The sequence below is a fragment of the Zeus faber genome (genome assembly GCF_960531495.2).
Source record: "Zeus faber genome assembly, chromosome: 8".
NCBI lineage: Eukaryota > Metazoa > Chordata > Actinopteri > Zeiformes > Zeidae > Zeus > Zeus faber.
The window spans coordinates 21,063,133-21,091,099 of NC_137195.1; the positions used below are offsets into that span (position 1 = coordinate 21,063,133).

Sequence of the window (27,967 nt, forward strand, 5' to 3'; positions counted from 1 at the left end):
ACTTTCGCGAACGGTTCCAAAGCGTTTTGAATGCACGTAATTCCCATGTGACGTGAACGCAGCAGGAAACGTATTCGAGTGCGACAAAAAAAAACCGCGGTGCATTGTGGGGCGCCGTCAGCTGTGCGCTCTATCCCTGCTGCCTGTGCCGTGCGGGGCCGTACGCGCTGCCGGGGGCCGCGGTCGGCGTCTCGACGAGCGAGGAGGGAGGAGGGAACACCCGCGCCGCCGAGGATATGTAGGATGTACCGAGCGTGACCGTGACCGTGACCGTATCTTCCGCCCCGACGACAAACACAGGCGCCACAGGGCTTTGAGGACGTCCGAGCCGAGCCGGCCCCCCCCCCCCCCCCCAAGCATCACAGCCACCACCTGCACCCACCTGGAGACAGTGCCGCTCGGCGTCACGCAACGCAACGCATCGCATCGGATCGAATCGATCGGTTGGTCGCACCGCGCACATGGATACGTGACTGTGTTGGAGCGGTACCCCAAAACGGTGAGGTCCCGACGTCCGCCCGCCCGCCCGCAGCGGTGATGTCAGGTGTTGTTTGCTATCTGGAGACAACCCCCCCCCCCCCCCACCACCAGCTAACCCAGCTGAAAGTTGGCTGTTCTGCTATCCCATAATAATAACAACATCAACAACACCATCCCCGCCCCGCGGCGGTGTCAGGTGTGGCAATACAATGCCATACATTACGTTGCGTTATCATATTACAGCCTTTCATATAATACAACATAATAAGAAGGCACATGCGAAGTCCTATGATCGGCCATGTTTCATGACGTCTTCATCTCTAATCTTGATTATGACTTTCATTTTTTATTTTATTTTTTTCCTGCCTTAAAAAAAAAAAAAAAAAAATACTTGTGTTACTGGCCTTGGTACCAAGAGTTGACACGACAAAAGCAAAAAAATAAAAATAATAATAAGCCAAATGTCAACAATGAACAACAAACCGCAGTTAACTTTCTAAACAAAGACAACTTTGTCAATAGAACCGCGACTGTCCCGTGAAGCCCGTCATGGCTTTAGGCGTAACTTTGTGCATGTTTAAGTAAGTGTTCCGGGCGGGCTGGTTAGATCACATGTAAGAACATCTCAGACACTAACTTACCCCCCCCCCCCCTCCCTTTTTTCTCTCTCAGGAAAATGAGGCTTTGAATCTGAGAAAAGCAAAAAAACGACAACAAATCAGAAGATGCACGGGCACTTCAAAGTCAGAATTCTCCCCTTGGATACTATAAGCTCACAGCACACATTGTTGTTGTTTTTCTCTCAAAATGTCTATGTCGTACAGTGTTTACATTGGTGCATTGCAGGCGTTCTGTCATAGAGCACGATTATGAACCTCTCAACGGTGTGTATTGCATTTTGAGGTGCCACCAGGGGAACTACAATACAATACAATACAATACAATACAAATACAATCATTAACCCAAGATTCTCAGACATGCGTTTTTGAACGATAAAATGGATCCATGATCCATTAAATGCCACAGAATCGGCAAAGTAATGAACTTTGAAATAAAAGCCAAATGTGTGGCTGTCATTACAGTCATGCACTGTAATCATTATCAACACATGACTGCATGTTGCACAAGGCTGCTCTCTGTCGGTAAATTCCTTATTGCTGGGGAAGTAATTCAATGATTCACCACGGCTGACATCATCCAATTGCGCATGGACTTGCTCCAGCCAGCGTCCGGCCCCCTTATTTATATGGATCGAGTAAGGAACTCTTGCTGGCTGGCAGGCTGTGCACTTGCACTATTTTGACTGATTTCTCATCTGCATTACATCTGCATATGTTTATCAGCCACAACCTGTTTTCATCCAACCGTTCTTCCGTCTCTCACTACGTCCCTTCCTATGGCCTTGTGTTCCCTTTAAATGTAGGTGTGATGTGTGTATGTGAGCCTGGCGTGGCACAGTAGCAGAATCGACATCCAGGAGAATGAATGCGGAGGAAGTGGAGCTTCTCAGTGACTCCAAGTACAGGAACTATGTGGCAGCCGTGGACAAGGCCCTTAAGAACTTTGAGTACTCCAGTGAGTGGGCAGACCTCATCTCTGCCTTGGGCAAACTCAACAAGGTAAGCACACCCCTTCAGTTGCACACAACGGAGAGTGTTGCAGCATCAACTTTTGAGCACTTAGAGTTTTGTTTTAATGCTTCGATCAGGACCAACACGTTTTCATGCACCGAGGGACTGGAATTTGGGTTTTGGGTTAGTGGTTCTCCACTGGACTTGCTCTAGCATCCATATTTGTGCCAACATTGTTGGCACACATTTGAGCCATTATAATGCATTTCACAAAATTATATCAACACAAAACATGCAGTGAGGGCCAACAAATTTCCTGTGTTGCCAAAATGCTGTTTTATCTAGATGGCAATAAAATGCAAAGAAGACAAATGATAACAGGAAAATGAAACCTAAAGCCTATTGTCCACTCGAAATGGACCTGTGGGCCAGTTTTGGGTCGGGACCTACCAGTTGAGAACCAATGGACTAAAACAAAAAAGATGGTAGACTTTTATTTTGGATGTCATTCAAAAAACATGCAGACCTGCCAACCTGCACACAGTTTGTGTACCAACTACACAATTTATAGTGAAAATACGCAAGTATGAAATGCCAGCTGAAACTACGCAAAAAAAAAAAGTGTGTGTGTAATTGGAATTTAATGACGGCAATCAGTACCAAACAATACCGTACATTTATTGTCTATTTAAACTACATTCCTCGTATTGGACCAGATGCTACGACCTGTGGTTCTGTAAGCCCTCCCTCTCCTCTCACTCAATATCCACTGAGCGCAGCAGTAATTTATTATCCACGAGGTGTAACGCTGCATTGCTGAGGTAAAATGGGAAGTGGGAGAGTTATAATAAAGCACAAAAATGCGACTGTAATGCTAACATATAAAACGTGAGATGCACCGATCGGCCGTCGACTGGAATTTAGTCGGTTTTCACCCGCTGATCAGTGTCAGCTATGCTTTCATATTATGTGCCGGTCAGGTTTACACACCGATACTGTTCTCATGAACTGTACTCGTAAAAATGCTCCGAATCTCAAATAGGATACCAATGTAATGTGACATAGTTGTGTAGCTGATGATTTAATTAGAGAGCAAAATAAAGAAAATGTCGGCTGTTTGGAGGTACTCCAAGGTAAACGAAAAAGATTAGATCAATTATTTATTTATCGCCCGACAATATTCTAACATTGTGCAGACTGCGTATCTACCGCTGTCACAGCAGAGTTCAGCTTGTGATGAAAAGTTACTCTTTTTTTTTTTTTTTTTTTTTTGAACTCAGGGATACTGTCATGTTCTATTATTGTTCCATAGTAAATAGTGAACAATAATAAACTGTGTCAAAATCTGCAATCTCACTATTGTGGTAACTGAAAATTGCAGCGATAGTACAGACAGTACAGTAGAATATGTGCAGCTGTCTTATCACGTCAGTGTGTTCAGATCACGAGATGTATTTGTCATCAACGTACCGCAGATCGGGAATCGTAATCTGCAGGTCAGACTTCGAATTGGTTAGAGTTAGGGTTAGCATGTTAACATGTTTTTTTACTTAATGAGATGATGCATTTCAAGGGGTATATCCTTATTAGATTATATATTATACTGTATATAGTTAGCTGTAGTAGCTGACATATAATGTGATGAGCGTTGTTATCAGGCGGCTACGGTATGAATAACCGATGGAGTTATTTAGCTGCAGTAACTCAAACGCCCCAAAGAGACTCCCTTTCACACTATTGTGGTACTCAAAATATTTTCTGAAGGTTGGCAGGTCTGCAAATGCATAAAAGGCACATGGTCTATGCCTAATATACATGTTTTGTGCATTGTGCGTCAGGTATTGCAGAACAATGCAAAGTACCAGGTTGTTCCCAAGAAGCTGACCATAGGGAAGCGTCTTGCCCAATGCCTGCACCCGGCCCTGCCCAGCGGGGTCCACCGCAAGGCGTTGGAGACCTACGAGATCATCTTCAAGATCATCGGCCCCAAGAGGCTGGCTAAGGACCTCTTTCTCTATAGGTATTATCATGCTACTACTGCTTTTAATTATAAGTCCTATCAGCTTCTTAAGTCATTTAATTTCCCCCCCTTCTGTCTCTGTAGCGCCGGCCTTTTCCCTTTGCTCTCCAACGCGGCCATGTCAGTGAAGCCTGTCCTGCTTGGTCTGTACGAGACCTACTACCTGCCTCTGGGGAAGACCCTGAAGCCCGGTCTGCAGGGCTTACTGACCGGCGTGCTGCCTGGTCTGGAAGAGGGCTCTGAGTACTACGACAGGTATTACGAGCGGGGATGAAAGTTCAAAAAAAAGTTTACAGAATATAATAGAAAATGCTATCAGCATGTGTGATTAATTCCTTTTATACAACGTCCTGTATTTGTTCGGTATTGCAACCCAGCCCTCCTGAAGTATGACAAACAATGAGTCAAACCTGACTCCACCCTTATTTGTGGTTTACAGCTTCCAATCCTCCCTTATAGATGTTTCTCTGGAACTCAATGTTTTCTTCCCAGAATATTTTATTTTGATTACAGAAAAGCGATGATTAACAAAAGAGGTACAGCAGCAGGGGTAGTTGTAGAAACTCTGTCCCGTCCGTCCCCCCTTCCCCAGAACCAACACCCTGCTGGAGAAGGTGGCCGCGGCGGTGGAGCAGTCGGCCTTCTACAGCTCGCTGTGGGGCAGCATCCTGACCAGCCCCGCCGTGCGTCTCCCCGGCATCTCCTTTGTCCTCCTGCACCTCAACCGCAAGCTCTCCATGGAGGACCAGCTCTACGTCATGGGCAGCGACATCGAGCTCATGGTACGCGGCCCACAAACAGTATGAAGGACACGTTTGCATGTTTTTAAGTTGAAAGATGCATCACATGCCTCCGAAATCCACCCCGGGGGGGGCATAACGTGTTCCTGACTGCTTGGCCGTTTTTTTGCATTCGCCTGCGAGGTGTTTGAGCAGTGGAGCGATGAGACGAGGCCAAAGCTGATATATCCTGAACAAAATACATCCAGCAGTCTTACACAGCCAAAAGAATGTGGACACCCCTTCTAATTGCTGGGTTTGGCCAGCTCAGCAGAGTAAAAATCGCCCGTCCTCTGTTGCAACGCTCACCGCCGAGTGCCATACTGCCTCTGGGAGCAACGTCAGCAGAAGGACTGTTCGTTGTGTGCTTCATAAACCGTGTTTCTATGGCCGACCAGCTGCACACAAGCGTGAGGTCACTATGCACAACACCAAGCGTCAGCTAGAGTAGTGTGAAGCACGCCGCGACCGGACTCTGGAGCAGTTGGAAACGCATTCTCTGGAGTAATGAATCACGCTTTGCCATCTGGCAGTCTGCTGGACCGATCTGGGTTTGGCGGATGCCAGGAGAACGCTACCTTCCTGAATGCCTAGTGCCAACTGTAAAGTTTGGTGGTGGAGGAGACTGTCTCCATATTAATGCCGGTGATTCTGAAATGAAATGTGTGTGTCCACATACTTTTGGCCATGTTGTGTATCTCTAAGCCCTTTGAATACCATCACTGTCTTTGTCATTCTATCATGTATCAGCTTTACCTCTGTGCTGTGGGAAGAGGGGGGGCGGAAAGTTTTTCATCTTTCCTGTGACTTGAGAAAATTGTTCACGTTCAATCCGCCGCAGGTGGAGGCGGTCAGTACCTCCGTCCAGGACTCCAGCGTGCTGGTGCAGCGGTGCACCCTGGACCTGATCCTCTTCTGCTTCCCCTTCCACATGAGCCAGGTCAGGAGTGTGTGAGTGTGTGAGTGTGTGAGTGTGTGAGTGTGTGAGTGTGTGAGTGTGTGTGTGTGAAGTAGAATGGTCATGCGTGTGCTCTGGTTTCTGCTTTCCAGGCGACGAGGCCGGACATGATCCGCATCCTGTCGGCAGCGCTGCATGTAGTCCTGAGGAGAGACATGTCTCTGAATCGTAGGCTCTACGCCTGGCTGCTGGGTGCGACGCACACATGTGCACGTGCACACACAAACACATGTCCTATCCAGTACTTGATTTGCATTCATAAACGAATTGGACTTTTGCTTTGTTTGCCTTGGCATTATACTGTCTTATTGAGATAACGTGTGTGACAAGTGACTTCCTTTATAGTTGTTTTTTTTAGTGTTTTTTTTTTGTTAATTTTTCATGTTCTACAGCTGTGTGTGTGTGTGTGTCATGGTCTTACTTTGTCTTCTCTCATTTGCAACTCGCTCTGGATTAACCCCCTCTCCCCCCTCCCACACACACACAAAAAAACTGGTAAGTTTTTGGTGTGGCTGAGGATGTTTAGAATTATAATTAAAACGTTTCTCTTTCTACATACACACATACTGTATACACACACACACACACACACACACTATTGCACTGCGCTGGGCTCCTACTAGAGGTCTTCACTGGTCTGTTGGAACCCGACTACCCAAGACCAATTGGGTTCGGGTGGAGTGCCATTCTATTGCCTCGGGTCCCAGGTCTGTGTGTCATGAGGCATAATTAGCTGATCAAGTGTAAAATTATTCGGCTTTGTGCATGACGATGAGCCTATAGGGTCCAATAAGGTTTGGTACCCATTTCCTGACCTCTCAAGACCTCTAGCTCCCACCTCTCATTCTTGCAAGAACCCGTCAGATCGCAGAACCGGCTTCACTCCCCGGCGAGACCTACCACAGCACACCATTAGTCGGCCACATCAGTCATAATAATAAGTCTGTGTGTGTGTGTGTGTGTGTGTGTCTGTCACCTTCCCAGGCTTTGACAACAATGGCGTGCGTACAGGACCGCGCAGCACGCGGCAGAGCAACCCAGAGGAGCACGCCAGCCACTACTTCAACACCTACTCTAAGGACATGCTGGTCCAGGTAGAGAGCGTCATACAACCGCTTCCATCCAGATCACTGCTCTCATGTAGGAAATTGGCCCTAAAAAGCAGGAGAATGGTTACTGTAAAAAGTCCAAATCGGAGGGCTCAAGAGGAAAGGTGATTGGGGTGGTCCTAAATTTGTCAGAAATGTCCTGCCTGTCCCAGTGGTCCATCCTTTGAAGCTGTGCACCATATCTGCGGCTCGGCTGGGTACACACACACACACACACACACACACACACACACACACACACACACACACACACACACACACACACACACACACACACACACACACACACACACACCTAGGGGTACCCCTCTGTGCAAGTCCCCAGCTGCACCTCGAGGACTCTGGCGTGTGATGTGCTCTGGTGCTCCAGGGATTGACATGAGGGGGGTGGAGAGACCAACTGCGAGGGATTTTGTTTTTGACTATGTATATTGTGTGTTTGTGTGTGTGTGTGTGTGTATATGTGTATATATATGTATATACAGTATGTGTCTGCCATCTGGTGAGCCACTTGTTGCGTCTCCAACAATGGGGGAGTGTGTGGGTGTTACAGGGAGCGTCTGTTTCTGGGTAGCAGCTCATCATCTGGCAGACGAAGCGTGAAACACAGAACACACACACACACACACACACACACACACACACACAGCGGGAGGAACAGGGTGGTGGGGGTGTGGATGGAATCCATATGCTGCCACTCAAAACATTTTCTAAATGTTATTTTAATCGGTAAAATAACCGATCGGTATCTTTCTTTGTGTGAATCTTATTTGTTTTCCAGGCGATGGTAGGCATCCTGCAAGGGAAGGCCCGCGGCGGCGAAGAGGAGAGCGTCCTGATGCACGACATCAAGCCGTTCCGCATCCTCATCAGTCTGCTGGACAAGCCCGAATTAGGTGACCCCCACTGACCCTGTGTGCAATAGAGTAGTGGTATTCCAACATTTGTTTTTGTTTTTTTTGTTTTTTGTTTTTTTGCTCAGCCACCCTACCTAGGATTTCAAGGATTCGACTCCCAAAAAACACAAATTAAAAATGTGTCATATACAAACTAACGTGGTTTATGGTCCAGGTCGAGCGGTCACATTAATTTGTGGCTTTTATTCCCCGTTCGCCCAGACTAACGGGTACAGAAAGGTATAAACAAATAATGAAATAATAACAATAATAATAATGAAAACAAATAATGAAAGGAGGGGGGGGGGTGCTCTCACAGTTTGAATAGGTGATGCACAAAACAAAACAAAAAAAATCCATGCATTGCAATTATATCCATGTGACAGATTCTTGACTTATCTTGTGTACAGGACAAATGGAACAAATCTTTTCAGCATTTTGAGAATTGATGCTTTGACCACGCACTGAAAGTTATTTAAATCTGTGTGTGTGTGTGTGTGTGTGTGTGTGTGTGTGTGTGTGTGTGTGTGTGTGTGTGTGTGTGTGTGTGTGTGTGTGTGTGTGTGTGTGTGTGTGTGTGTGTGTGTGTGTGTGTGTGTGTGTGTGGTCCGTCCAGGTCCAGCCATCCTAGAGGACGTCCTGATTGAGGTGTTCCGCACCCTATACACCCAGTGCCGGACAGAGTTGGACCTCCAAAACCAGAATCCTTTCAGCAAGGACCATACACATCTCAGCAGGTACTGTAGGTCTAGCATCTGCCTTTTAGCTTCCTCAGACCAGGGATGTTCCATATTGACAAAGATGTTGATTATTATTGTCATGATTTGTGCTGTACACACTGTCATGAAAAAAACCCAGATCTGAGTCACATATGAGCAAAAAATGGGATTTGCGACACTGGCCTGCGGTGTGAACGTAGCCTTAGTTTCAGAGGGACAGGGGAATAGTGTCTGCAGTAGATAAGCAGCAACTGAGAAGGAAAAGGAGGGTTCCTGTGGATGTTTCAAAACGTATGCACTTGGCAGTGGAAATGTTTCTGTGGAAACAAAGGAAGCTTTTGCGAGCTGAAACGACATAATGAAGCCCGACAGGACGAGAATGTGGTCGTGTGAGCTTCAAAAAAAAAAAGAAAAAATGAATATTGGCTATTTTTCGATCACACTATCCTTCCATCTATCTTTCCATCCTATATCACCCAGCCCTACCTCAGACTGTATTTTGATACCGCCTGCTGAGTTGTCGTGCTAACACATGCTGATGACTTCACAGTAAACTCAGAGAAAACAAAAAGACGGCGGAGTTGATTAAAACGGCCAACCTGCTGTTCAACTCCTTCGAGCCGTACTACATGTGGGACTACATCGCTCGCTGGTTTGAGGAGTGCTGCAGGTTTGTAAAGTGTGTGTGTGTGTGTGTGTGTGTGTGTGTGTGTGTGTGTGTGTGTGTGTGTGTGTGTGTGTGTGTGTGTGTGTGTGTGTGTGTGTGTGTGTGTGTGTGTGTGTGTTGTCGTCATCGGCGAAAAACTGTGATGAAAAGTGGTTCTTGCCCTCGCAGGAGGACGGTGAGCGATGGTGAGCGCCCCCCGCGCCACGCTGGCAGCATCGACTCTCCGGCGCTGTCGCTGGTGGAGTTCTGTCAGCTGGTTGACTTCCTGCTGGACATAGTTTCCCTGGTGAGACACACACACACCTCGTTCTGTACCTCTTTCTATCAGGCTTTAGTATATTACCCGGTCTTACTTTCGATCCGTCTGTCTCTCTCTTGACCTTCTACCTTGCTCACACGCCCCCTGTTCGCCAACGTAGCACAATCACAGAGACTCGAACCATGTTTGGATGAGTTTCCAGAATTGTCCCAGAACACTGTTTCTGGATACAATCTTGGGATACTGTGACCCCTCTGCGTGCGTGCGTGCTTGCGTGTGTGTGTTTTCCACTCTCTTCTCTACCTGTGTTTGTGCCTGCAATGCCTCAACAGGTTCAGAAATGCCTCCGGTTTTTGCCAAAGTCTTGGAAGTATTTTGAATCCGAACCGTTTGAAAATCCCTCACACCCCCCCTCCCTCACACACACACACACACTGTGTGTGTGTGTGTGTGTGTGTGTGTGTGTGTGTGTGTGTGTGTGTGTGTGTGTGTGTGTGTGTGTGTGTGTGTGTGTGTGTGTGTGTGTGTGTGTCCTTTGCTCCGCTCGCTGCTGTGTGCTCACTCTCTCTGCTCTCTCTCCTTGAAGCCCACTAGAAGCATGAGGGTAATCTGCCAGGTAAAGTACTGCTCTTTCCTGCCTCTTCACCTCATCCTGCTTCACTCGGGCTCGGATCGCATTTTCCCACAAAGTCGACGCCAACATCCCCCAGAACCATTTCTCCGTTCCACACACTCAATTTGAGGCATCGTTTCTCTTCGGCTGTTGTTCTTTAACTCTAGCGGGGCTGTTTGGTGTGACTCTGGAGGAAATGAAATCTCTGCTCTGTTCATTCAGCGTGCATGCAGTATTTTCCTTTCCTCGCATTGCTCGCATATTTTAAAGAAATATGGATGTCTTAAAATGTCCTCGTTTGATACTTATTTTCTTCATTTGCCCATCTTATCTCCCCTCTTTTTTTTTTTCATGTCATTTTATGTTCTCAAAACACGTTTGTCCGTCTTAAAATTCAAAAGAAAGTGCCTAGAAGTGTTGTCAAGTGATGTTAGATAGAAACGACATTAAGTTGTTTTTTTGGAGTACCGGTGACGTCTATAAGGTAAAGGCAACAACTTATTTCCTCTGAATTGGAATCTGTTTATTTGGCCAAGTACATTTCCACATACAAGGAATTTGTCGTGGTAAGGATTGGTGCATTGCTGCCTGGACTATTAGCATAAAACAGTCTGCATAACAAAAAAGAAACACAAATATATGAAAATAAACAGAATATTAAAAAGTGTGATTCTATACACAGCATAAATGTAAGTTAAAAGGCAATCACTGTGGCTTAATGCAGTGTGGTTGCTAGTGTGGTTATAGTATGGGGAGCGCTCCCAAGTGGAGGATTGTGCAAATATTATGCACCCTTCTTATCTCTTATACAAGTTGTCAGGCTTTGTGGCCATTGCTGTTGACATACCTCGAGGCTTCACCTCTGCTTCCCACTGTCCATCCAGGAAACCTACATAGAGATCCAGACGGAGCATCTTCCCCAGCTGCTCCTGCGCATGGTGGCTGCGCTCACCACCCACCTGCCGTCCCTGGGCCTCGGGGAGCTCACCCACTGCCTGCGCCTCTGCTCTAAGATCCTCAGCAAGGTGCAGCCGCCGCTTGTGTCCCCCCTGTCCCTGACCTCGGGCCCCCAGACCCAGGGCCTCCCCAGCTCTGCCAGCGGCTCCTCAGTTATGGTAAGGGACAAAGGGCGGAGAAGAGTTTTAAGCCAAAAAGAGAAGGGTTTGTATGTGCTTGTAAGACTTGGAGAACTTTTTTTTTTTTTTTTTTAATGTTGTCGTTGTGTTTGATAACCAGACGTCACTTTGAGATATTTCCTCTTGAGTGCGTGAGCCCCAATGTGCGGCCAATGAGCAGCCGGAGCTTCCTACGCAGCTGGCTCGTGTATCCAAGGGGAGCTTCAACAACATAAAATAAACGAGGCCATCAAACACTTTGGCTCACCTTTCTGGGCAGCATCGGTTATGTGGTTTTCATCTTGTCTCGAGCCAGGCTCATGTATGAAACGTTCACAAGCATGAACATAATGCACCAACCTCCGACTTTATACACCAAACTATGCCAGCTGATAATTCAGCCTATGACTGTGATCATCAGGGATCATTTTTTTAGGAGTGCACACACCCTCTGTTGTAGGCCCAGCAGTGTCAAGACCCAGCTTGGCCCACTTCCCCCAACAAATTACTGCTCAAAAAGTGCACCATTTTCGGCTTGGATGGTGTCCCTGGGTCCCTGGACCAACCTGCGCTCTGTGTTGCATTTGGCTGGATGGCCCCACGCCCATCTCCCTGGACACAAGGCATTTGAAGATTTGTTCAGAGTATGTATGTCTAGGCCCCGCGCTCCACCCGGTCCCTGTCCCACTACCTGGCCGTTTTAAGTGTTTTCAGAGCGCAGTGAGGCGTAGTCAAAAGTTCAGTCAGCGGATGACTGGAGACAGAGGGATGGAGGGATGGAGTGGAGGAGGCCCCTGAGAGTCCAGAAAGAGAACAAGGGGTGATATGCAAGATGGTTAAGCAACACCTGAGCCCCCCCCCTCTCTCTCTGAGGAGAAAAGGAACGGAGTAACCCATGGTGCCCCAAGGGTGGGCTTTATCCATTGGAGTGAGAGACCCCCACCCTCTGACATCCATTGAACGCAATATCCCACACCGTCTCCCCCCCATTACCCCTAAGGTCCATTTAAAGACTGCGCTTCACCATCTGAGTCCAAGCTCAAATACGTGTACAGCACCTCAGCTGAAGTGCATTCTGGGATGGCCCTCAGGCGCCCAAGTGCTGTCTGCGACAAAGCATTGTGGGGAGTCGAGCAGTCTGTCTCTAACAGGCAGCTGGCCTGGTGTACAGCTGGATGTACCTCAGGTTCCAGCCCACAGCTGTGCTCCACCCTCGGTGTGTGTGTGTGTGTGTGTGTGTGTGTGTGTGTGTGTGTGTGTGTGTGTGTGTGTGTGTGTGTGTGTGTGTGTGTGTGTGTGTGTGTGTGTGTGTGTGTGTGTGTGTGTGTGTGTGTGTGTGTGTGTGGTAAGGACCTCTTTTCTCTGTTTATTATAACTACTTGTGATGGATATATATCCCTTGGGAATGTACTGTATATTGACTTTAAATCTCTTTGTAATCTTCCTTGTAATTTTTCAGTTTCTTTTTTTTCCGCGACATCTTTCCTCTCACAGGCTCAGCCCTCCACTCTGGGGCTCCCTGGTGCCGGAGAGGTCTTTGAGGACGGGGAGAAGCCGGCCAGCAGCCGATCCTCGGAGAGCGGCTTCACGGACTTTGTCCAGTACCAGGCGGACGGCTCCGAGGAGTCTGAGCGCGCCTCGCCCCACACGCAACCCGCCCTCAAGACCTGCCGCCGCTCCTCCGGCCCGCCCCAGACCAAGCCCGTCATGCAGTGCTGCCTGGAGCACTTCCAGTACTTTCTCTCACGCCTGATCACCCTGTATATCGTTCCCGGGCGGGTGGGAGGAGAGTCCGGGGAGCGGTGCGAGAGGGGTGAGGTGGTGGTGCGGGCGGGGGTCCCAGTTCAGGAGGGTTCCATGTCTGAGTTATTGCAGAAAGAATTGGTTCCGGCCTTTACCGCAGCCTGCCAGCTCTTCCTGGAATGCTCCAGCTTCCCCGTGTACATCGCCGAGGGAAACCTCAAGTCCTCTCCATCCCACGAAGAGCAAAATGGTGAGTGTGGAAAGAAGGAGAAATGACATTAGCGCAAGGTAGAGCGATTTGGTATGAAGAGCTAGAAATGTCATTTTTTGTGTATACACTCCTCCCCCTCCGTCTCTCCCATCCACTCCAGACAATGAGCAGGTGTGTCCGGCGGTGTGGCTGCAGACGCTGATGGACGCCTGCCGTCTGGCCAGCGACTTCAGCCTACAGGGTGTGGCCATCTCACTCCTCATGGATCTGGTGGGCCTCACCAAGTCTGTGGTCGCCCCCGAGAACGTCTCCTCCGGTGGCGGGGGCTCCGATGCCGCTCAGCCCATGAGCCCCAGCCAGGGCCGCGTGGCCGTCGTGATCCGCCCGCCCCTCACTCAGGGAATACTCAAGTACATGGCCGACAAGACAGACTTCTTTAAGGTAAAGAGCCAAGTATGGTGTAGTGTTTGGGTTCAGGGTTTTGCCCGCTCTTCAAAACCCACGAGAGCAGGGTTAATTCTTCAATAAAATGGGGCCAATCATCATCTTTCACCCTGGATCAGTGGTAGATCTCTGGTGATGGATCTCTATTCTAACCTCGCTCCCTCCCGCCTCTGTCAGAATGTGGCTCTGATCCTTTGGGGCCAGTTGGGCGAAGGGACGCCGCAGCATCACCAACGTAGCGTGGAGCTCTTCTACCAGCTCCACAACCTGGTGCCCTCCTCCAGCATCTGTGAGGACGTCATCAGCCAGCAGCTCATGCACAGGGACAAGGTTGGCAGAAGGCATTCAGCCGCTTAAGAAATACACAGGCACACGAATAACCAACCATAGACATTCTTGTTGTCTCTATGGATCTTGCATTGCATAAAACACACGTTTTAAAATATATGCGTGTGTGCAGTTTTTTCATCACCCGCTGTATTTCATCTTCAGAGAATTCGATTGGAGGCCCATGTGAAGTTCTCTGTGCTGTGGCATCTAACAAGAGATCTGAACATCACCAAGTCTTCCCCTTTCAGCCGCACTTTTGACAGGTTGTTCTGCTTTCACTCTGATGCTCCTGAATGGAAAAATGTGTTTTTCTTAGTGTCTTAATGTCTATTTATGGAGTTCTGGCATATGATTAAAAAAATAGAAATAAAAATCTCATATATATATATATATATATATATATATATATATATATATATATATATATATTTTTTTTTTTATTATTATTTTTTTTTTCCCCCGATGGTGCTATAAATTTTCTATAATTTCCTGACTTCATTCCCTGTCCTCATTCCTTTTTTTCTCATTCCCTCTCCTCCTCCCACACTCCCTTTCCGTCCCCTTCCTCTGCACTCGCAGGTCTCTTTTCATCATGCTGGACAGCCTGAGTTATTGGGACCCGTCGGCCAACGCCGTGGGCCGGGCTTGGCTGAACCAGGTCCTGCAGAGGCACGACATCGCCCGGGTCTTGGAGCCGCTCCTCCTCCTACTCCTCCACCCCAAGACCCACCGGGTCTCTATCCAGAGAGTCCAAGCCCAGCGCCACTGGGCCCAGGCCTTCCCCAACCCCCCGCCCGAACAGGAGCCCCCCGATACCATCTACAACAGGGATTCCGGATTCTCAGGTACTGAGCTTTGTTGTTATTATTAGGGGTCCAGCCCACAGGGAAAACTCTCTGAATTCTAAAATCGAAACTATTTGAAACAGAAGAACGGCAGAAGCTGCGAACACGGTGACGTCTTGTTTGAACCGGTACATCACAAAGCTCTCGTGGTTAAAGTTTCATCAATATCAGTCGACATATGGAGCAGAAATTATTGAAAAACCAACTAAATCACAGACTCTGCCCAATGAATTAATTCGCCAAAATATGTCCAACCGGGCGAAAAGTATCTCCACTGTTTGTAAACAAAATGAACAAGATGAGATTTACAGTAAGTGGCTTTATGACGTCATCATACTATATACTATAAATGCACAGGTTCTGGTTCAGAATGTACATTCGGACCGTGTTCAGTGTGTGGTGTAGACTCCATCGCTCTGTAGTGGTTCGAGATTACAATTTGTGTTTACATGCATATTTATGTACTTTCTTACCTGGTAGATGTCTGTGGATCTGTTTCATTGATATTTTATATCTTTGGCCCCCGTGTATTTGTGTCTGAAGCTATATTTATAATTATTATATTATGATTATTATTATGACTATTATGAAAATCAGTGGAATGCTATTGGGAGGAAAGAGAAAACACAAAAAATATAAATATATTTATATTATATAATGAAATTAAGATCATCATATGGTGATTTTCTCATGGTATGGCGAATGAATATTGAGTCGATTTTTTAATTATAGTTGAACTAAACTGCAGCAGAATCGTTTTACATGGCATTTGGAATTAGATTTTGTAATGTATATGTATGTATGTATGTGTGTGTATATATATGTGTGTGTGTGTGTGTGTCTGTATATATGTGTGTGTGTATATATATATATATATATATAGTGTAAATCTCCCTATGATGATTGCAATAAAGAAATCTTGCTGTGAAAACCAGCTTGGACAGTTTAAACAAAAAATGAGTATTGTCTTTTTCCTCATCTCAGATTTCAACCAAATGCAAGGGGAGGGTCTCAGGCCGGGCCATGAGCAGCTTCGAGGGCTGCCGCTGGGTGACATGGAGCCCTTCTGTCTGACCGTCAACCCCCTGAGCGACAGCCTGTCTGTCCTCAGCATGAGCAGTGAGAACCTGCAGCTGGCTGGTGAATATCCGTCAGCTGACCAGCAGGGGGAGCCCCAGAGCTCCGACTCCAGCGACTCCCAAACCTCCACCGTTGACAACGGCAGCTTTGAGGAGCCAGACGGCACAAACAGCACGGTTACTGGCTCCGGCCAGCAGCCCGGGTCAGTGGCGGATGAGGAGTCTATAGAGGAGGCTGTGTCCCTTGTTCTGCTGGAGCTGATAGAGAGGGTTGTGACTTTAGCAGAGGAGGTGGCTCCTGAAAGCTCCTCCCTGCCCGAAGCCTGGCCACAGACCGACTCAGACAGCACGTCCTCCGACACCTCCACGGGCCCTCGCCTTGACCTGGGGCCTCACTGCGGCTTGCACCACCAAACACTCCCAGAGATGCTGGCAGGAGGGACGCTGGAGTTCCTGTCGGTCACGACGGCCGATATGTTTGCAGAGGAGCAGCACAGGGAGGGTATCACACGACACAGCTCATCCCCGTCCATCGTCACGTTACCGGACGGCTCTTGCCCGGCCACCCCCGACCACACCCTGCAGGTGGAGGACCTCCAGGCGCGAAAACGCAGCCACAGCAGCACCCAGCTCAGTCTGAAGGGCAAAATAATGGAGAGGCTAGCCGACAAATCCCTGGGGGCCAAGCCCAAGACCAAGAAGTCCAAGAGAAAGGAGGAAGAGAGGCTGCGGAAGGCCACCATCCAGGCGGACAAGGCCCGGCCGCCCAGCATTTTCTTTGGCGATAGCCTGGATCTGGAGAACTGGTACAGCTGTGGCGAGGGGGAGGTGTCCGAGATCGAGAGCGACACCGACTCGCCTTGCGGGGGCGCTGTCATGACCGTCGGGGGCGTCAGTGTCTCCTCGGGGCACAGATCCTCCTCCACCCCACCGCAGTTCAACATCCACCCTCTGTACCAGCATGTCCTGCTCTACCTCCAGCTGTACGACTCATCGCGGGCCCTCCACGCCTTGTCGGCCGTAGCGGCCATGCTAAGAGCCGCTCCCTCGGGGTTCGTCAGCGCCATATCCACCACCAGCATCAACAACACCTACACACCGCAGTTGTCCCTGCTCCAGAACCTCCTGGCGCGCCACCGGGTCTCCGTTATGGGTAAGGACTTCTACTGCCCCATCCCCCAGGACTCGCACTCGCACTCGTTCCGGAGCGCCATGTACCTCGAGATCATCATCTCCCTCTGCCTCTACTTCCTGCGAAGCTATTACTCCGCCCACGTGAGCACCGGGGCCCAGGACCTGGCAGGCAACCGAGCCATGCAGCTGACCAGCGTGGAGGTCCTCACCCTCCTCTTCTGCGAGTTGGCCAAAGTCACGGGCGGCTCGGCCAAGGGCTTCGCCAGCTTCATCAGTGACGTGCTGTCCAAGTGCAAAGTCCAGAAGGTGGTGCTCCACTGCCTGCTCTCCTCTATCTTCAGCGCCCAGAAGTGCCACGAGCAGCGGGTGGCAGGGGCTAACGTCTCTGCTGTCGAGGAGGGCCTGTCGGAGGACAGCATCATCAACCTGTCGGAGGACCAGATCGATGGCTGCAGCGCCGTCCAGTCCCAGTTGCTCCGGCTACTGCAGAGCCTTGTGGTGCTGGAGCACCGGGTTCTGGTGCCAGTGGAGGAGGGAGGGGAGGGGGGGCCCGCGGGAGGTGGGGCAGGGGCGGGGGGGCTGGTGAACGCGGCCGGAGGCGGGTTCGAGATCATGGACGGAGAGGTGGAGCACGTGAACCCTCAGCAGCCGATGACGTCGCTGCAGTACCTCCACGGGCAGCCCCTCACGGCGCAGGGCATGTTCGTCTGCGCAGTGATCAGGGCGCTGCATCAGCACCACGCCTGCAAGATGCACCCGCAGTGGATTGGGCTGATCACGGCCACACTGCCCTACATGGGGAAGGTGCTGAGAAGGGTGGTGGCCTCCGTCACCCTGCAGCTCTGCAGAAACCTGGACAACCTCCTCCAACAGTATCGCTACGAGACGGGCGTCACAGACACCAGGTACCGTCAATGAAATCAGATCAAAATGTCCGCTGTCTGGAGCGGGCCTCTGGGGAGTAGACATTTGACTGTACTGCTCATACATCTCTCTTACATCGTATTTTCAATGTATTCAACCCATCACAGAGAAACAATAATAAAATTGTCTATCTAGATCAGGGCTGTAAAACTGTAATGACCTGGTAGCCAAGTTGTCTTTGGAAGGGGGCGCATTGAACATCAAGTGAAAACATCAAGGCGTTTTTTGTCTTTTATTTATTGAATTATTTTTTTTTACCCTATTAGTGTATTAGTGAATAACCTAGTTATACATCTTTTAAAAATACACACTAAATTATGAAAAGATAATTGGTATCAACTATTATATTTTGTTTCCTATTATGAAAATATTAAGTGGAATTGTGTGTATAAATTAAGTGTGAATTTCTCACAAATCTACTACGAATTGCTTTTCTGTTTTTAAACCCAGTGTTGAAGTAGATGTGTTTTTAGTGATGATTGAGCGGCGTTTCCTCTGTTGTGGCTGCAGACCCCTGGGGATGGCGCTCTGCATCCCTCCTGACCTGATTCTGACTGTGCTGGAGGGGGTGACGGCCATCATCCACTACTGCCTGTTAGATCCAACTTCCCAGTACCACCAGGTGGGGGCGCTTCACACCACAAATTAAAAATAAATTAATAAATAAATAAATAAAATAAAATAAAATTCTGACATCTGCATCAAATATGTTCTTGTTTGTGTCAATCAAAGTTGCATGTTGATAACGTCAGAAGCGTGTTCTAACATACTCTTTCCGTTTGTGTCAGACTGTTACTGCTACAATTTATTTGTGATTACTATTTCTGATAACTTATAACGTTGCTTATCTTTGTTTTTAGACTTAAGAAGTAATATTTGCAATATTTGTATCCATTTTTGTACAACATTTTTCTGCATGGCACTGTATTTCTATCCCAAAACTATGCTGAGCTTGTTTCTCTTCCCTCAGCTGCAAGCGAGCGTGGACCAGAAGCACTTGGCCGAGGCGCGTTCTGGCATCCTGTCCATCCTACACACCATTATGTCCTCCGTCACACTGCTGTGGAGCGTGCTCCACCAGGCCGACAGCTCCGACAAGCCCGCTGCCGCCTCCGCCTGCTCCACCTCCAACATCAACCTCGGCCCTACCAAGGTATTGATCACGCGTTTTGGAGCCAGTTACAGTTTTTTTTTGTTTTTTTTACCCTTCCCGAATACGTTATTGTGACCGTTATGAAATGAACCCTGAACCCTCCCAGAACCTCCGACAGCAGATCCTGGACCTGCTGGGCCCAATCTCCTTGAACCACGGTGCTCACTTCATGGCCGCCATCGCCTACGTCTGGAACGAGAGGAAACAGGTGAAGGCTCCCGTGAGGAACAAGGTGAGTGTGATCATTTCTATATCGGCCGATGTACCGGTGTCACCTGTATCCTGCAGCTGATTACGGCTTGAAAAATGATTGCGATCCGTTGGCTTCCTTGCTCTGAGTTCCACCGTCTTTGTGTTTCGAGCAGGTGATTCCCGCGGCCAGCGAGGAGCAGCTGCTCCTGGTGGAGCTGGTGCGGTCGGTAAGCGCCATGAGGACCGAGACGGTCATGCAGACGGTCAAGGAAGTCCTGAAGCAGCCGCCTGCCATCGCAAAGGAAAAGGTTAGTGTCCCTCAATCCTTTCTCAGTCATGTGGTGTTACCAAATTAGAAGTGAGACCGCGACGGCTTCCTGGCCACGGTCATTGTTTCTGTTCTCACCGTCCCCCGCTGTGCGGTTTTGCCCCCAGAAGCACCTGTCTCTGGAAGTCTGCATGCTGCAGTTCTTCTACGCCTATGTCCAGAGGTGAGTTCATGCCGCTTTTTAAACCGTCCAGCCTTTAGAGAAGCCCCTGAGCTCGAATCCGAACATATTTAACGGTCCTCTCGTTTCGTCCCAGGATCCCTGTTTCCGGTTTAGTCGACAGCTGGCCGTCGCTGCTGGCGCTGCTCAAGGACTCTGTACAGTTAGGACTCCCCGCCCCCGGACAGTTCCTTATACTAGGGTGGGTATCATACCACCTCCCGGGATTTGCCTCATCTCCACTGTTTGACGCCCGTGACCTCAACATCGAGGGTTGCATTTAATTAACGAGTAGATATGATTAGTCAAGTCTCAGGAGACCTGAGGCTACAATTTCTAATCCGGCGATGCTGCTGTCTCCTCGGTCGTTCTCTTCCTCCAGGGTTCTGAATGAGTTCATCTTGAAGAACCCCAACCTGGACAGCAAGAAGGACCAGCGGGAGCTGCAGGCAAGTAGCCGGCTTCGCTGCCCCAACCCAGTAAAAAGTGTCAAATTGTTTTGGGCCTTTCCAAATTATGCCAAAAAAATTGAAAATAATCCAGGCAACTCTTCACCCATTGAAATGGTGAAATTATCTCATGGCTCATTTTGTATTTTATTATTTAAACACAACACATGAAAATATCTTCTCAACCCTTCTCATTACAATGATATGTTACCAATGAATTTCTCTCCAGGATTGAACCAAAGTGCAAACTGTAGGAAACAAACCACCTCAATGTTTTCCCTGTTGTTGTTCTTCTTATACAGGATGTGACCCACAAAGTGGTGGAGGCCATCGGGACCATTGCCGGCTCCTCTCTGGAGCAGACCACCTGGCTGAGGAGGAACCTGGAGGTCAAGGCCTCCCCTCAGATAGTTGTGGATGGAACCAACCTGGAGGCCGATGTCGAAGGTCCGTGTCCATACATTTAAGTTCCTTTTGACCTTTTACGTTTCTCTATGGATTGGTTGATAGGGGACCATGATGTTGATGCAGATGATGAACTTTTCTTCGCTATTTGGGCTGTTCATTTGTGTGGCGCAGACATTGACATCTAATGAATGCACCAAAGGGGTTTGAGATCAAGGTCTTTTTGGTCCAAAGTATGAGAATGTGCCTGCACTATGGGGATATGCTGAACATGTTGCATGTCTCAGCATGACAGCATGTTGTGCTGCTACTACCCTCCTCCAGAGCTTGGATTGGGTTGACATGGGAAGCCGACCACACCCTCCACCTGACAACATTTTGTCTGAACCCAAACTGAACCGAGCTGTAGCGCTAAATTTTGAATTTTGAGAAGAATGTAGCCCTGACATGCAATTACAAAACTATCGCCAGCGCCACTTAATTAACACCACTCTAATTAATGATAAGGCCTGATAACGTGTCATGATAATGGCCGTCGTTATTAGATTCATATTAGTCATTAATCAAATCAACAAATCAAAGTTGAAGTTCAAAGTTTAGTGTTCAAAAATACATCCAAATACAGAGATAAAAATATCAAAATGCAGTCATTCAAAAAAATATATATATTCAATTCAACTTTATCAAATTCATCATTCAGCTGATTTCTTTGGAAAGCATTCCCATAGCATTTGGTTCGAGTAAACTTTTTTTCAAAATAACAAAAAAAAAAAGCAGCCTCAGGAGCAAATTTACAAAGAATGGATTGCGGCCACTAATAGCACCAGGAATTGCGCATCAGTTTGTGCCTGCTATCTGTGCCGTCACGCCCGTAAAGTTGTGCTGTCCTTGTTTTGCGGCGTGTGATAGTTATTATCCATGTGGAAAAGTAAATGAGGGCAATTGTCCGACGCAATCAGATGCATAACGGGGAGACCCTTTTGTCTCGCACGGTTACCGCCAGCTCTCTGCAGACGCTAATAATTTCACTAACCACACGTGGTTAGTGAAATTAGTGTTTGTGAATTGGATGTTATTTGCAACGAGGCTCATTTGCATAGAAAGGGGTCGATTTTGCACCAAATGCATGAATAATACCAAATTTAAATATGTGTAAATAGCACCGGCGCACTGAGACACTAACGTGCTTGGCAGCGTGTTTCACCGTTGGCAGGTGCTTTGTGAATGAGACGCTTGGTTTTTGTTTTGTTTGCGCCGGTTTAGCAGCCGCAAAAGCTGCACAATCCTGTTGTGAATTTGCCCCTCAGTCTCCAGCATTGCCCTGCACTAACGGTGTGTGTGTGTGTGTGTGTGTGTGTGTGTGTGTGTGTGTGTGTGTGTGTGTGTGTGTGTGTGTGTGTGTGTGTGTGTGTGTGTGTGTGTGTGTGTGTGTGTGTGTGTGTGTGTGTGTGTGTGTGTGTCCTTTTAGATCTCATGCTCACAGTGGTGGAGGCCTCCAGCTCTACTCCATCAGTGTACAGCGTCCATGCTCTCACACTGCTGGCCGAGGTAACACCCGTGCGTCTGTACGTGTACAGCGTCTTGTATAATCCTCCGCTCTGATTCTCCCACTCGGCTTCCCGCGGCTGATTTACGACTGGAGCGTCGATGCCGGTTCCATCATTATTAAAATACCAATCTATCAATCCGTCGCTTTTAGCGCCGTGCCGTAAACAGCTGTAAAATTGAATTTGCTTCCGCTGCATCGATTCAACATTGGCTGCTTAAGCTTAAGGTTGTTTGCGGCATTTAAATGAATGGACACATTCAAGGCAGCGTATCGGAGCTTTTGCAGCACTGCGTTGTTTTCGCAGTGCTTTTCCATCCGGTTTATTATTCTCCAGTCAATGCCTTGATGGATAAACCAAGGTGAGTTATGGGTGTTGTTTGTGTCAGGTTCTGGCTCACCTCCTGGACATGGTGTTCTACAGCGATGAGAAGGAGCGGGTGATCCCACTGCTTGTCAATATCATGCACTACGTCGTGCCCTACCTCCGCAACCACAGGTACGGAACAACACCCTTTTATGATATGTATTGTGTATTATATGGGTCAATGCCGCTATTTTTTATTTATTTTTTTTCAAATCAATTATAATTTAAATAAAATACTTGTGAAAAAGCATCTAAAATAGAAAAATAATCTTTATAAAGTACGCTCAATGTGAAACCGCTTTCAATTTTGAGAGTGAGTTTTGTTTTAGACAGTGAAAAGGCGATGGAGAAGAAAACGTGATTCCTCAGACCAGGCCACCTTCTTCCATTGCATGTCCAGTTCGGACGCTCACGTGCCCGTTGTGCCATCGACGGTGAACCAGGGTCAGCATGGCCACTCTGACCGGTCTGCGGCTACATAGCCCCATACTCAGCAAGCTGTGATGCACTGTGTGTTCTGACACCTTTCTATCATAGCAGCATAAACTTTTCAGCAATTTGTGCTACAGTAGCTCTTCTGTGGGATCGAACCAGACGGGCTAGACTTGGCTTCCCACGTGCATCAATGAGCCCTTGGGCGCCCATGACCCTGTCGCCTGTTCAAGAGAGCCCAGCTGTCTAGCCATTACCATTTGTCCCTTGTCAAAGTTGCTCAGATCCTTACGCTTGCCCATTTTCCTGCTTCCAACACATCAGCTTCAACAACTGACTGTTCACTTGCTGCCCAATATATCCCACCCCTTGAAAGGGGCCATTGGAACGAGATGAGCAATGTTATTCACTTCACCTGTCAGTGGTTTTATGTGTATCTATTTGTATGTACCTCCCCCCCACCCCCGGCAGTGCCCACAACGCCCCCAGTTACCGCGCTTGTATCCAGCTGCTGAGCAGCCTGAGCGGGTACCAGTACACCCGGCGTGCCTGGAAGAAAGAGGCCTTTGATCTCTTCATGGACCACACCTTCTTCCAGATGGACTCTTCCTGCGTCAGCCAGTGAGTCGGAGTGTGTGAGTGTGTGAGTGTGTCAGAGTGTGTCAGAGTCTCTGTTTCCTCTGTGAGTCCCACTTTGCCTTCATTCCCATGCTGTTTTTCAGTTGGAGAGCCATCATCGACCACTTGATGACCCACGATAAGACCACATTCCGGGACCTCATGAGTAAGCTGTTAAAAACTCCTCTCAGAGTTAGATCGTTAATAACACCGCTGTGCGCCGTCAGAGACCATTTAGCGGACACCTCTACTAGGGATGCGACGGTACAGTGGGCTCACGGTTCGATATGTGTCACAGTTTTGGGCCACGGTAACGTTACGGTTTCAGTATCTTTATATTTAAGGAAATAAAAAAAAGTTAAAAGGTGTAAACAATGTTTTTGTAGAAGTCTGCCGCAAATAACTAGTGTGATGCTCTGTGTAGCGCATAGTAAAATCAAACCTCACAGTCAGACCAGTGCGCGTGAGCCTTCGCTTTGTGAACTTGATGTGACAGCGGGTGCGTTTCTTTCCAGCCAGGGTGCCTCCCGGCGAGGGAGGGGCATAGGCTATCTCTTACATGGAGGGGGAACCATTTGCCGGTTGTAGGAGACGGCAACTTAAACGAACAACACAATACAACATAATACTGTAAAACTTCACAAAAAATAGAACAGCTCATCACCCTGCGAGACTCGGTCCCCTTCATTCAAACAAAAGAGCCGTTCAAAAGAATCGCTCAAGAGAATTTCATAATAAAGATGGACACAGCCATCCCAGGGGGTTGCAAAAATAATTTCTCTGTGGTTTTATCTCGTGTTTCTATGGAAAAAGCTGCATTGCCGCGCACGGTTGAAAAAAACAGACTTCTCGCGGCAAAATAGAGCTTAAACCGTAGGGGGCCTACTGAACGGTTCCATACCATAGGAGGAGGGCGGCGGCGTCATTACGTCACATGCCCGATTTTTAGGATGCATTCAACTCAGAACTATTACATTTGTCACATGTTACGGGGCAATACATCAATCAATTTGCAGCGGTGTAAATAATTCACTTGTTTAATAACTACAGTGGCGGGTCAGTGGAGTCCACACGGTTTATTTATCTCAAAATTACAAATCACCAAACTTATAATGAATGACAATGATAGAATTGTCATGCAGGTCTACACCCAAAGTAGTTATGTGTCTGGTTTTGTCCCTCCAGCCCGTGTGGCCGTCGCCCAGAGCAGCTCCCTGAGCCTGTTCACCAATAGGGACGCGGAGCTCGAGCAGAGGGCCATGCTGCTCAAACGACTGGCCTTCACCATCTACAGCAGCGAGGTGGACCAGTATCAGAAATACCTGCCAGACATACAGGGTACACACACACTCAACTTCAGCCCTACTGTATGCATGTAAGGTCACACTTGCCATTAATCTCTCTCTCTTTCTCTCTGTGTTTAGAGCGTCTGGTGGAGAGCCTCCGTCTGCCTCAAGTGCCCATCCTTCACGCTCAGGTGTTCCTGTTCTTCAGGGTACTTCTGCTGCGCATGTCTCCCCAGCACCTCACCTCCCTGTGGCCCACCATGATCACCGAGCTGGTGAGCCTGTGTCCCCCTGTCCCTCTCTCTCTTATCTGTTCTCATCTCTCCGGCTCCCTATGTCCCTTTTTCTCTGTTTCACACATGAGGAGGCAGGCTTGCTTATCTTCCAGACCTCATAATAGATAATCGATTTATTCATCATAGTGATAATAACAAACGGTTTCCTGTTCTCTTCATGGCCCGCAGGTGCAGGTTTTCCTCCTGATGGAGCAGGAACTAACAGCGGATGAGGACATATCGAGGTAACAGCCGACCTAGGCAGAAATCTAGCGATGACCTCATTCTGTCCATTGAGCCAGGACGGCTTGGTCTGCCCAACGAAAAGCCCCGATTTGTGCTCTCTGTGGAAAAAACGTCTGTGTTTTTTTTCATGGTAGAACGTCGGGGCCGTCCGTTGCGGGGCTAGAGACCACCTACTCTGGAGGCAACGGCTTCTCCACCTCCTACAACAGCCAGCGCTGGCTCAACCTCTACCTGTCGGCCTGTAAGCTGCTGGACCTGGCGCTGGCCCTGCCCTCCGAGAGCCTGCCGCAGTTCCAGATGTCAGTACCCAAACAACCAAAATGCCAAACTATTCTATGATAATGACCAAATGGTTCTAGAGTCATGCAGATGAGCCTCTAGGAGTGAATTTGGATTTTCATTCAATAAATATATTTTCATTTACAAATGTATATCAAGAACAAAAACAATGCCTTTCAGCAAAAATCACGCTTACTTTTTTTTTTGAAATGTGCTTGCTTTCCATCGAAGGTACCGCTGGGCTTTCATTCCAGAGGCGTCAGATGATTCCGGCTTAGAGGTCCGACGCCAGGGGACCCACCAGAGGGAGTTCAAGCCCTACGTCGTCCGGCTGGTCAAACTCCTGAGGAAACGGGCCAAGGTACCGGATCCCGTAGCACGTCTTCGACAAGATATATGTCAAAAAGGCAGTATTGAGTGTTTAAAATGAAAATAAATGCAACTAGAATTTGACTTTGTCCAGCATTTGTAATGAGAGATTAAGAAGGGTTAATGGAGTGGAATGAAGACTTACATTTAGATGTTTTTTTGCTGATTTTTCATTCTGGTCGTTGAGTAGATCTCCTTTCACGGTTCCCACTAGCTTCTCGGGGTCCTTGAATTGCTTGAATTCAATCCTCAGAAATTTAAGTATTGGAACACCTTGAAAATTGCTCAAGTGAAAAGTGCTTGAAAAAGAACACAATCATAGTTGTGTTATTCAAAATAAATATATATATATATGTATAGACAATGTCATTAAGATATTATATTTTTATTAATAAAGATCACATTGAAAATGTATTATAAATGGGGGAAAAAGTACTTGAAAGTCTTCAATATAATTTTGTAATGCCACAACGAACCCTGTGTTTTCTTCCGTGCCGCAGAAAAACCCAGAGGAGGACATCTCCAGCCGCACGCTGTCCTGGGAGCCCGGGCACCTGCTGCTCACCCTCAATATGATCCGCAGCATGGAGCAGCTCCTGCCCTTCTTCAACCTGCTCAGCCAGGTGTTCAACAGCAAGGCAAGCAGCCGCTCTGGCAGCGCCTACAGCCACGGCGCCAGGAACGGGCCCTTCCCGGGACCCAAGGACGGCCACAAGCTGGAGAGCCAGAAGGTGTTCTGGAGCCGGGCGCGGCAGAACATTGAGGAGATGGTGGAGAAGGACTTCCTGGAGGGTCTCATCAAGACGTGAGCGCGTGAGGAAGGAGGGACTCTGCAGTTTATCCGTGTGTGTTGGGGGGGGGTAAATAGTTCAGCACTAGTGAAACACCTCAGCCTGTGTGTGTGTGTGTGTGTGTGTGTGTGTGTGTGTGTGTGTGTGTGTGTGTGTGTGTGTGTGTGTGTGTGTGTGTGTGTGTGTGTGTGTGTGTGTGTGTGTGTGTGTGTGCGCGCGAGGATAAGGCTTTACCAACAGGGAAATTAAGGAGAAAAAAAAATTATAATAACAAAGTCGAGTTTGTACGTTTTTTGTTTTTTGTATTTCTAAAAATGATTTTACTTTTTGAAAGCGATTCTATTTCATTTTAATTATTTGTTTATATGGAGAAGCTTTGATGACTGACTTTAACATTTTAATGTGGGTTCATTGTAAAGATGCTGTGCCATTCCATATCGATGTGACTTATTAAAATAAAGACTTTAAAATTAGGGGCTTATTGCAAATGCTTGAGTGGTGACCGTGTGTAATACTTAGTGATACATTGATGTACAAGGGGTTATCCCTCTTCAGCCTCATTCAAAATCAGCACTATGGACAGCGACCATCACTAAGGTTTCGATCGCCAAGTTGTATCTTGTGCTTTTGGAGAACCTTGTTTGTTTTTATTCATTTTTTATTTGATCTGTATATGATCATATCTGGTGTTTTACTGGGTCTGGTTTGGTCTCTGCTTTGCAAATGCAGCAACATGACCTTCATCACATGGCAGCAGCATGAGCCACATCTTGCGCGTCTTGCCCGTCTGCTTCCTGATTGGTCGTCTCGGGCCCCGAACATCTCGCGAGAGCGGCGGCCCCGGGTGGTTGCGCGTTACTCGTGCGTCACGTGACCAGTGCTGCGTTTCCCTGAGGTTGGAACTCGGGGGAAAAAAATAAAAATAAAATAAAAATTCGAACCGCCTACTCGCAAATAAAACGACGTTTTAACCGGAATTACTAGCGCGGAATATTAGGGGCAGGTCGTTCGGTCCCGAGTTCGCCGAGATTGATTGACCTGACTGGGGGTGAACTAAATTCCCTTTCCGTGTTTTTGTTATATTTTTGTAGCTTGTATAATTCATACGTTTGCAAAAAAAAAAACCCAAAACCCCCACACGTTTACAGCGAGTGCCCATACACCCCCCCCCCCG

General features: G+C 47.9%; 1 protein-coding gene across 2 annotated transcripts; it reads left to right on the top strand.

Moving 5' to 3' along the window:
* Positions 1–1,940: 1,940 nt before the first annotated feature.
* On the top strand, positions 1,941–27,266 carry dop1a (DOP1 leucine zipper like protein A). 2 transcript variants are annotated; one of them, XM_080006005.1, is made up of 37 exons: positions 1,941–2,100; positions 3,891–4,072; positions 4,157–4,327; positions 4,665–4,854; positions 5,693–5,791; positions 5,902–6,001; positions 6,794–6,903; positions 7,700–7,814; positions 8,431–8,551; positions 9,084–9,203; positions 9,369–9,486; positions 10,046–10,075; positions 10,957–11,187; positions 12,682–13,180; positions 13,302–13,582; positions 13,763–13,915; positions 14,078–14,178; positions 14,495–14,760; positions 15,745–17,878; positions 18,408–18,519; positions 18,868–19,050; positions 19,157–19,282; positions 19,416–19,550; positions 19,678–19,733; positions 19,828–19,932; positions 20,113–20,179; positions 20,482–20,626; positions 22,053–22,132; positions 22,520–22,629; positions 23,401–23,550; positions 23,652–23,713; positions 24,733–24,885; positions 24,972–25,108; positions 25,298–25,353; positions 25,489–25,653; positions 25,865–25,994; positions 26,503–27,266. In XM_080006005.1, the coding sequence occupies exons 1-37, from the start codon at positions 1,963–1,965 to the stop codon at positions 26,809–26,811; spliced, it is 7,440 nt and encodes a 2,479-aa protein (XP_079862131.1). In that variant the 5' UTR covers positions 1,941–1,962; the 3' UTR covers positions 26,812–27,266. The 2 variants fall into 2 exon arrangements, with proteins under 2 accessions (XP_079862131.1, XP_079862130.1); XM_080006004.1 differs by lacking the exon at positions 10,046–10,075.
* Positions 27,267–27,967: the final 701 nt, after the last annotated feature.

Bases quoted from the DNA above. Each gene is read 5' to 3' on its own strand.
- dop1a (XM_080006005.1), top strand. From the start codon at position 1,963: ATGAATGCGGAGGAAGTGGAGCTTCTCAGTGACTCCAAGTACAGGAAC. The intron at 25,654-25,864 runs GTCAGTACCCAA...TTTCCATCGAAG, and splicing joins AGCCTGCCGCAGTTCCAGAT to GTACCGCTGGGCTTTCATTC. The intron at 25,995-26,502 runs GTACCGGATCCC...TCCGTGCCGCAG, and splicing joins TCCTGAGGAAACGGGCCAAG to AAAAACCCAGAGGAGGACAT.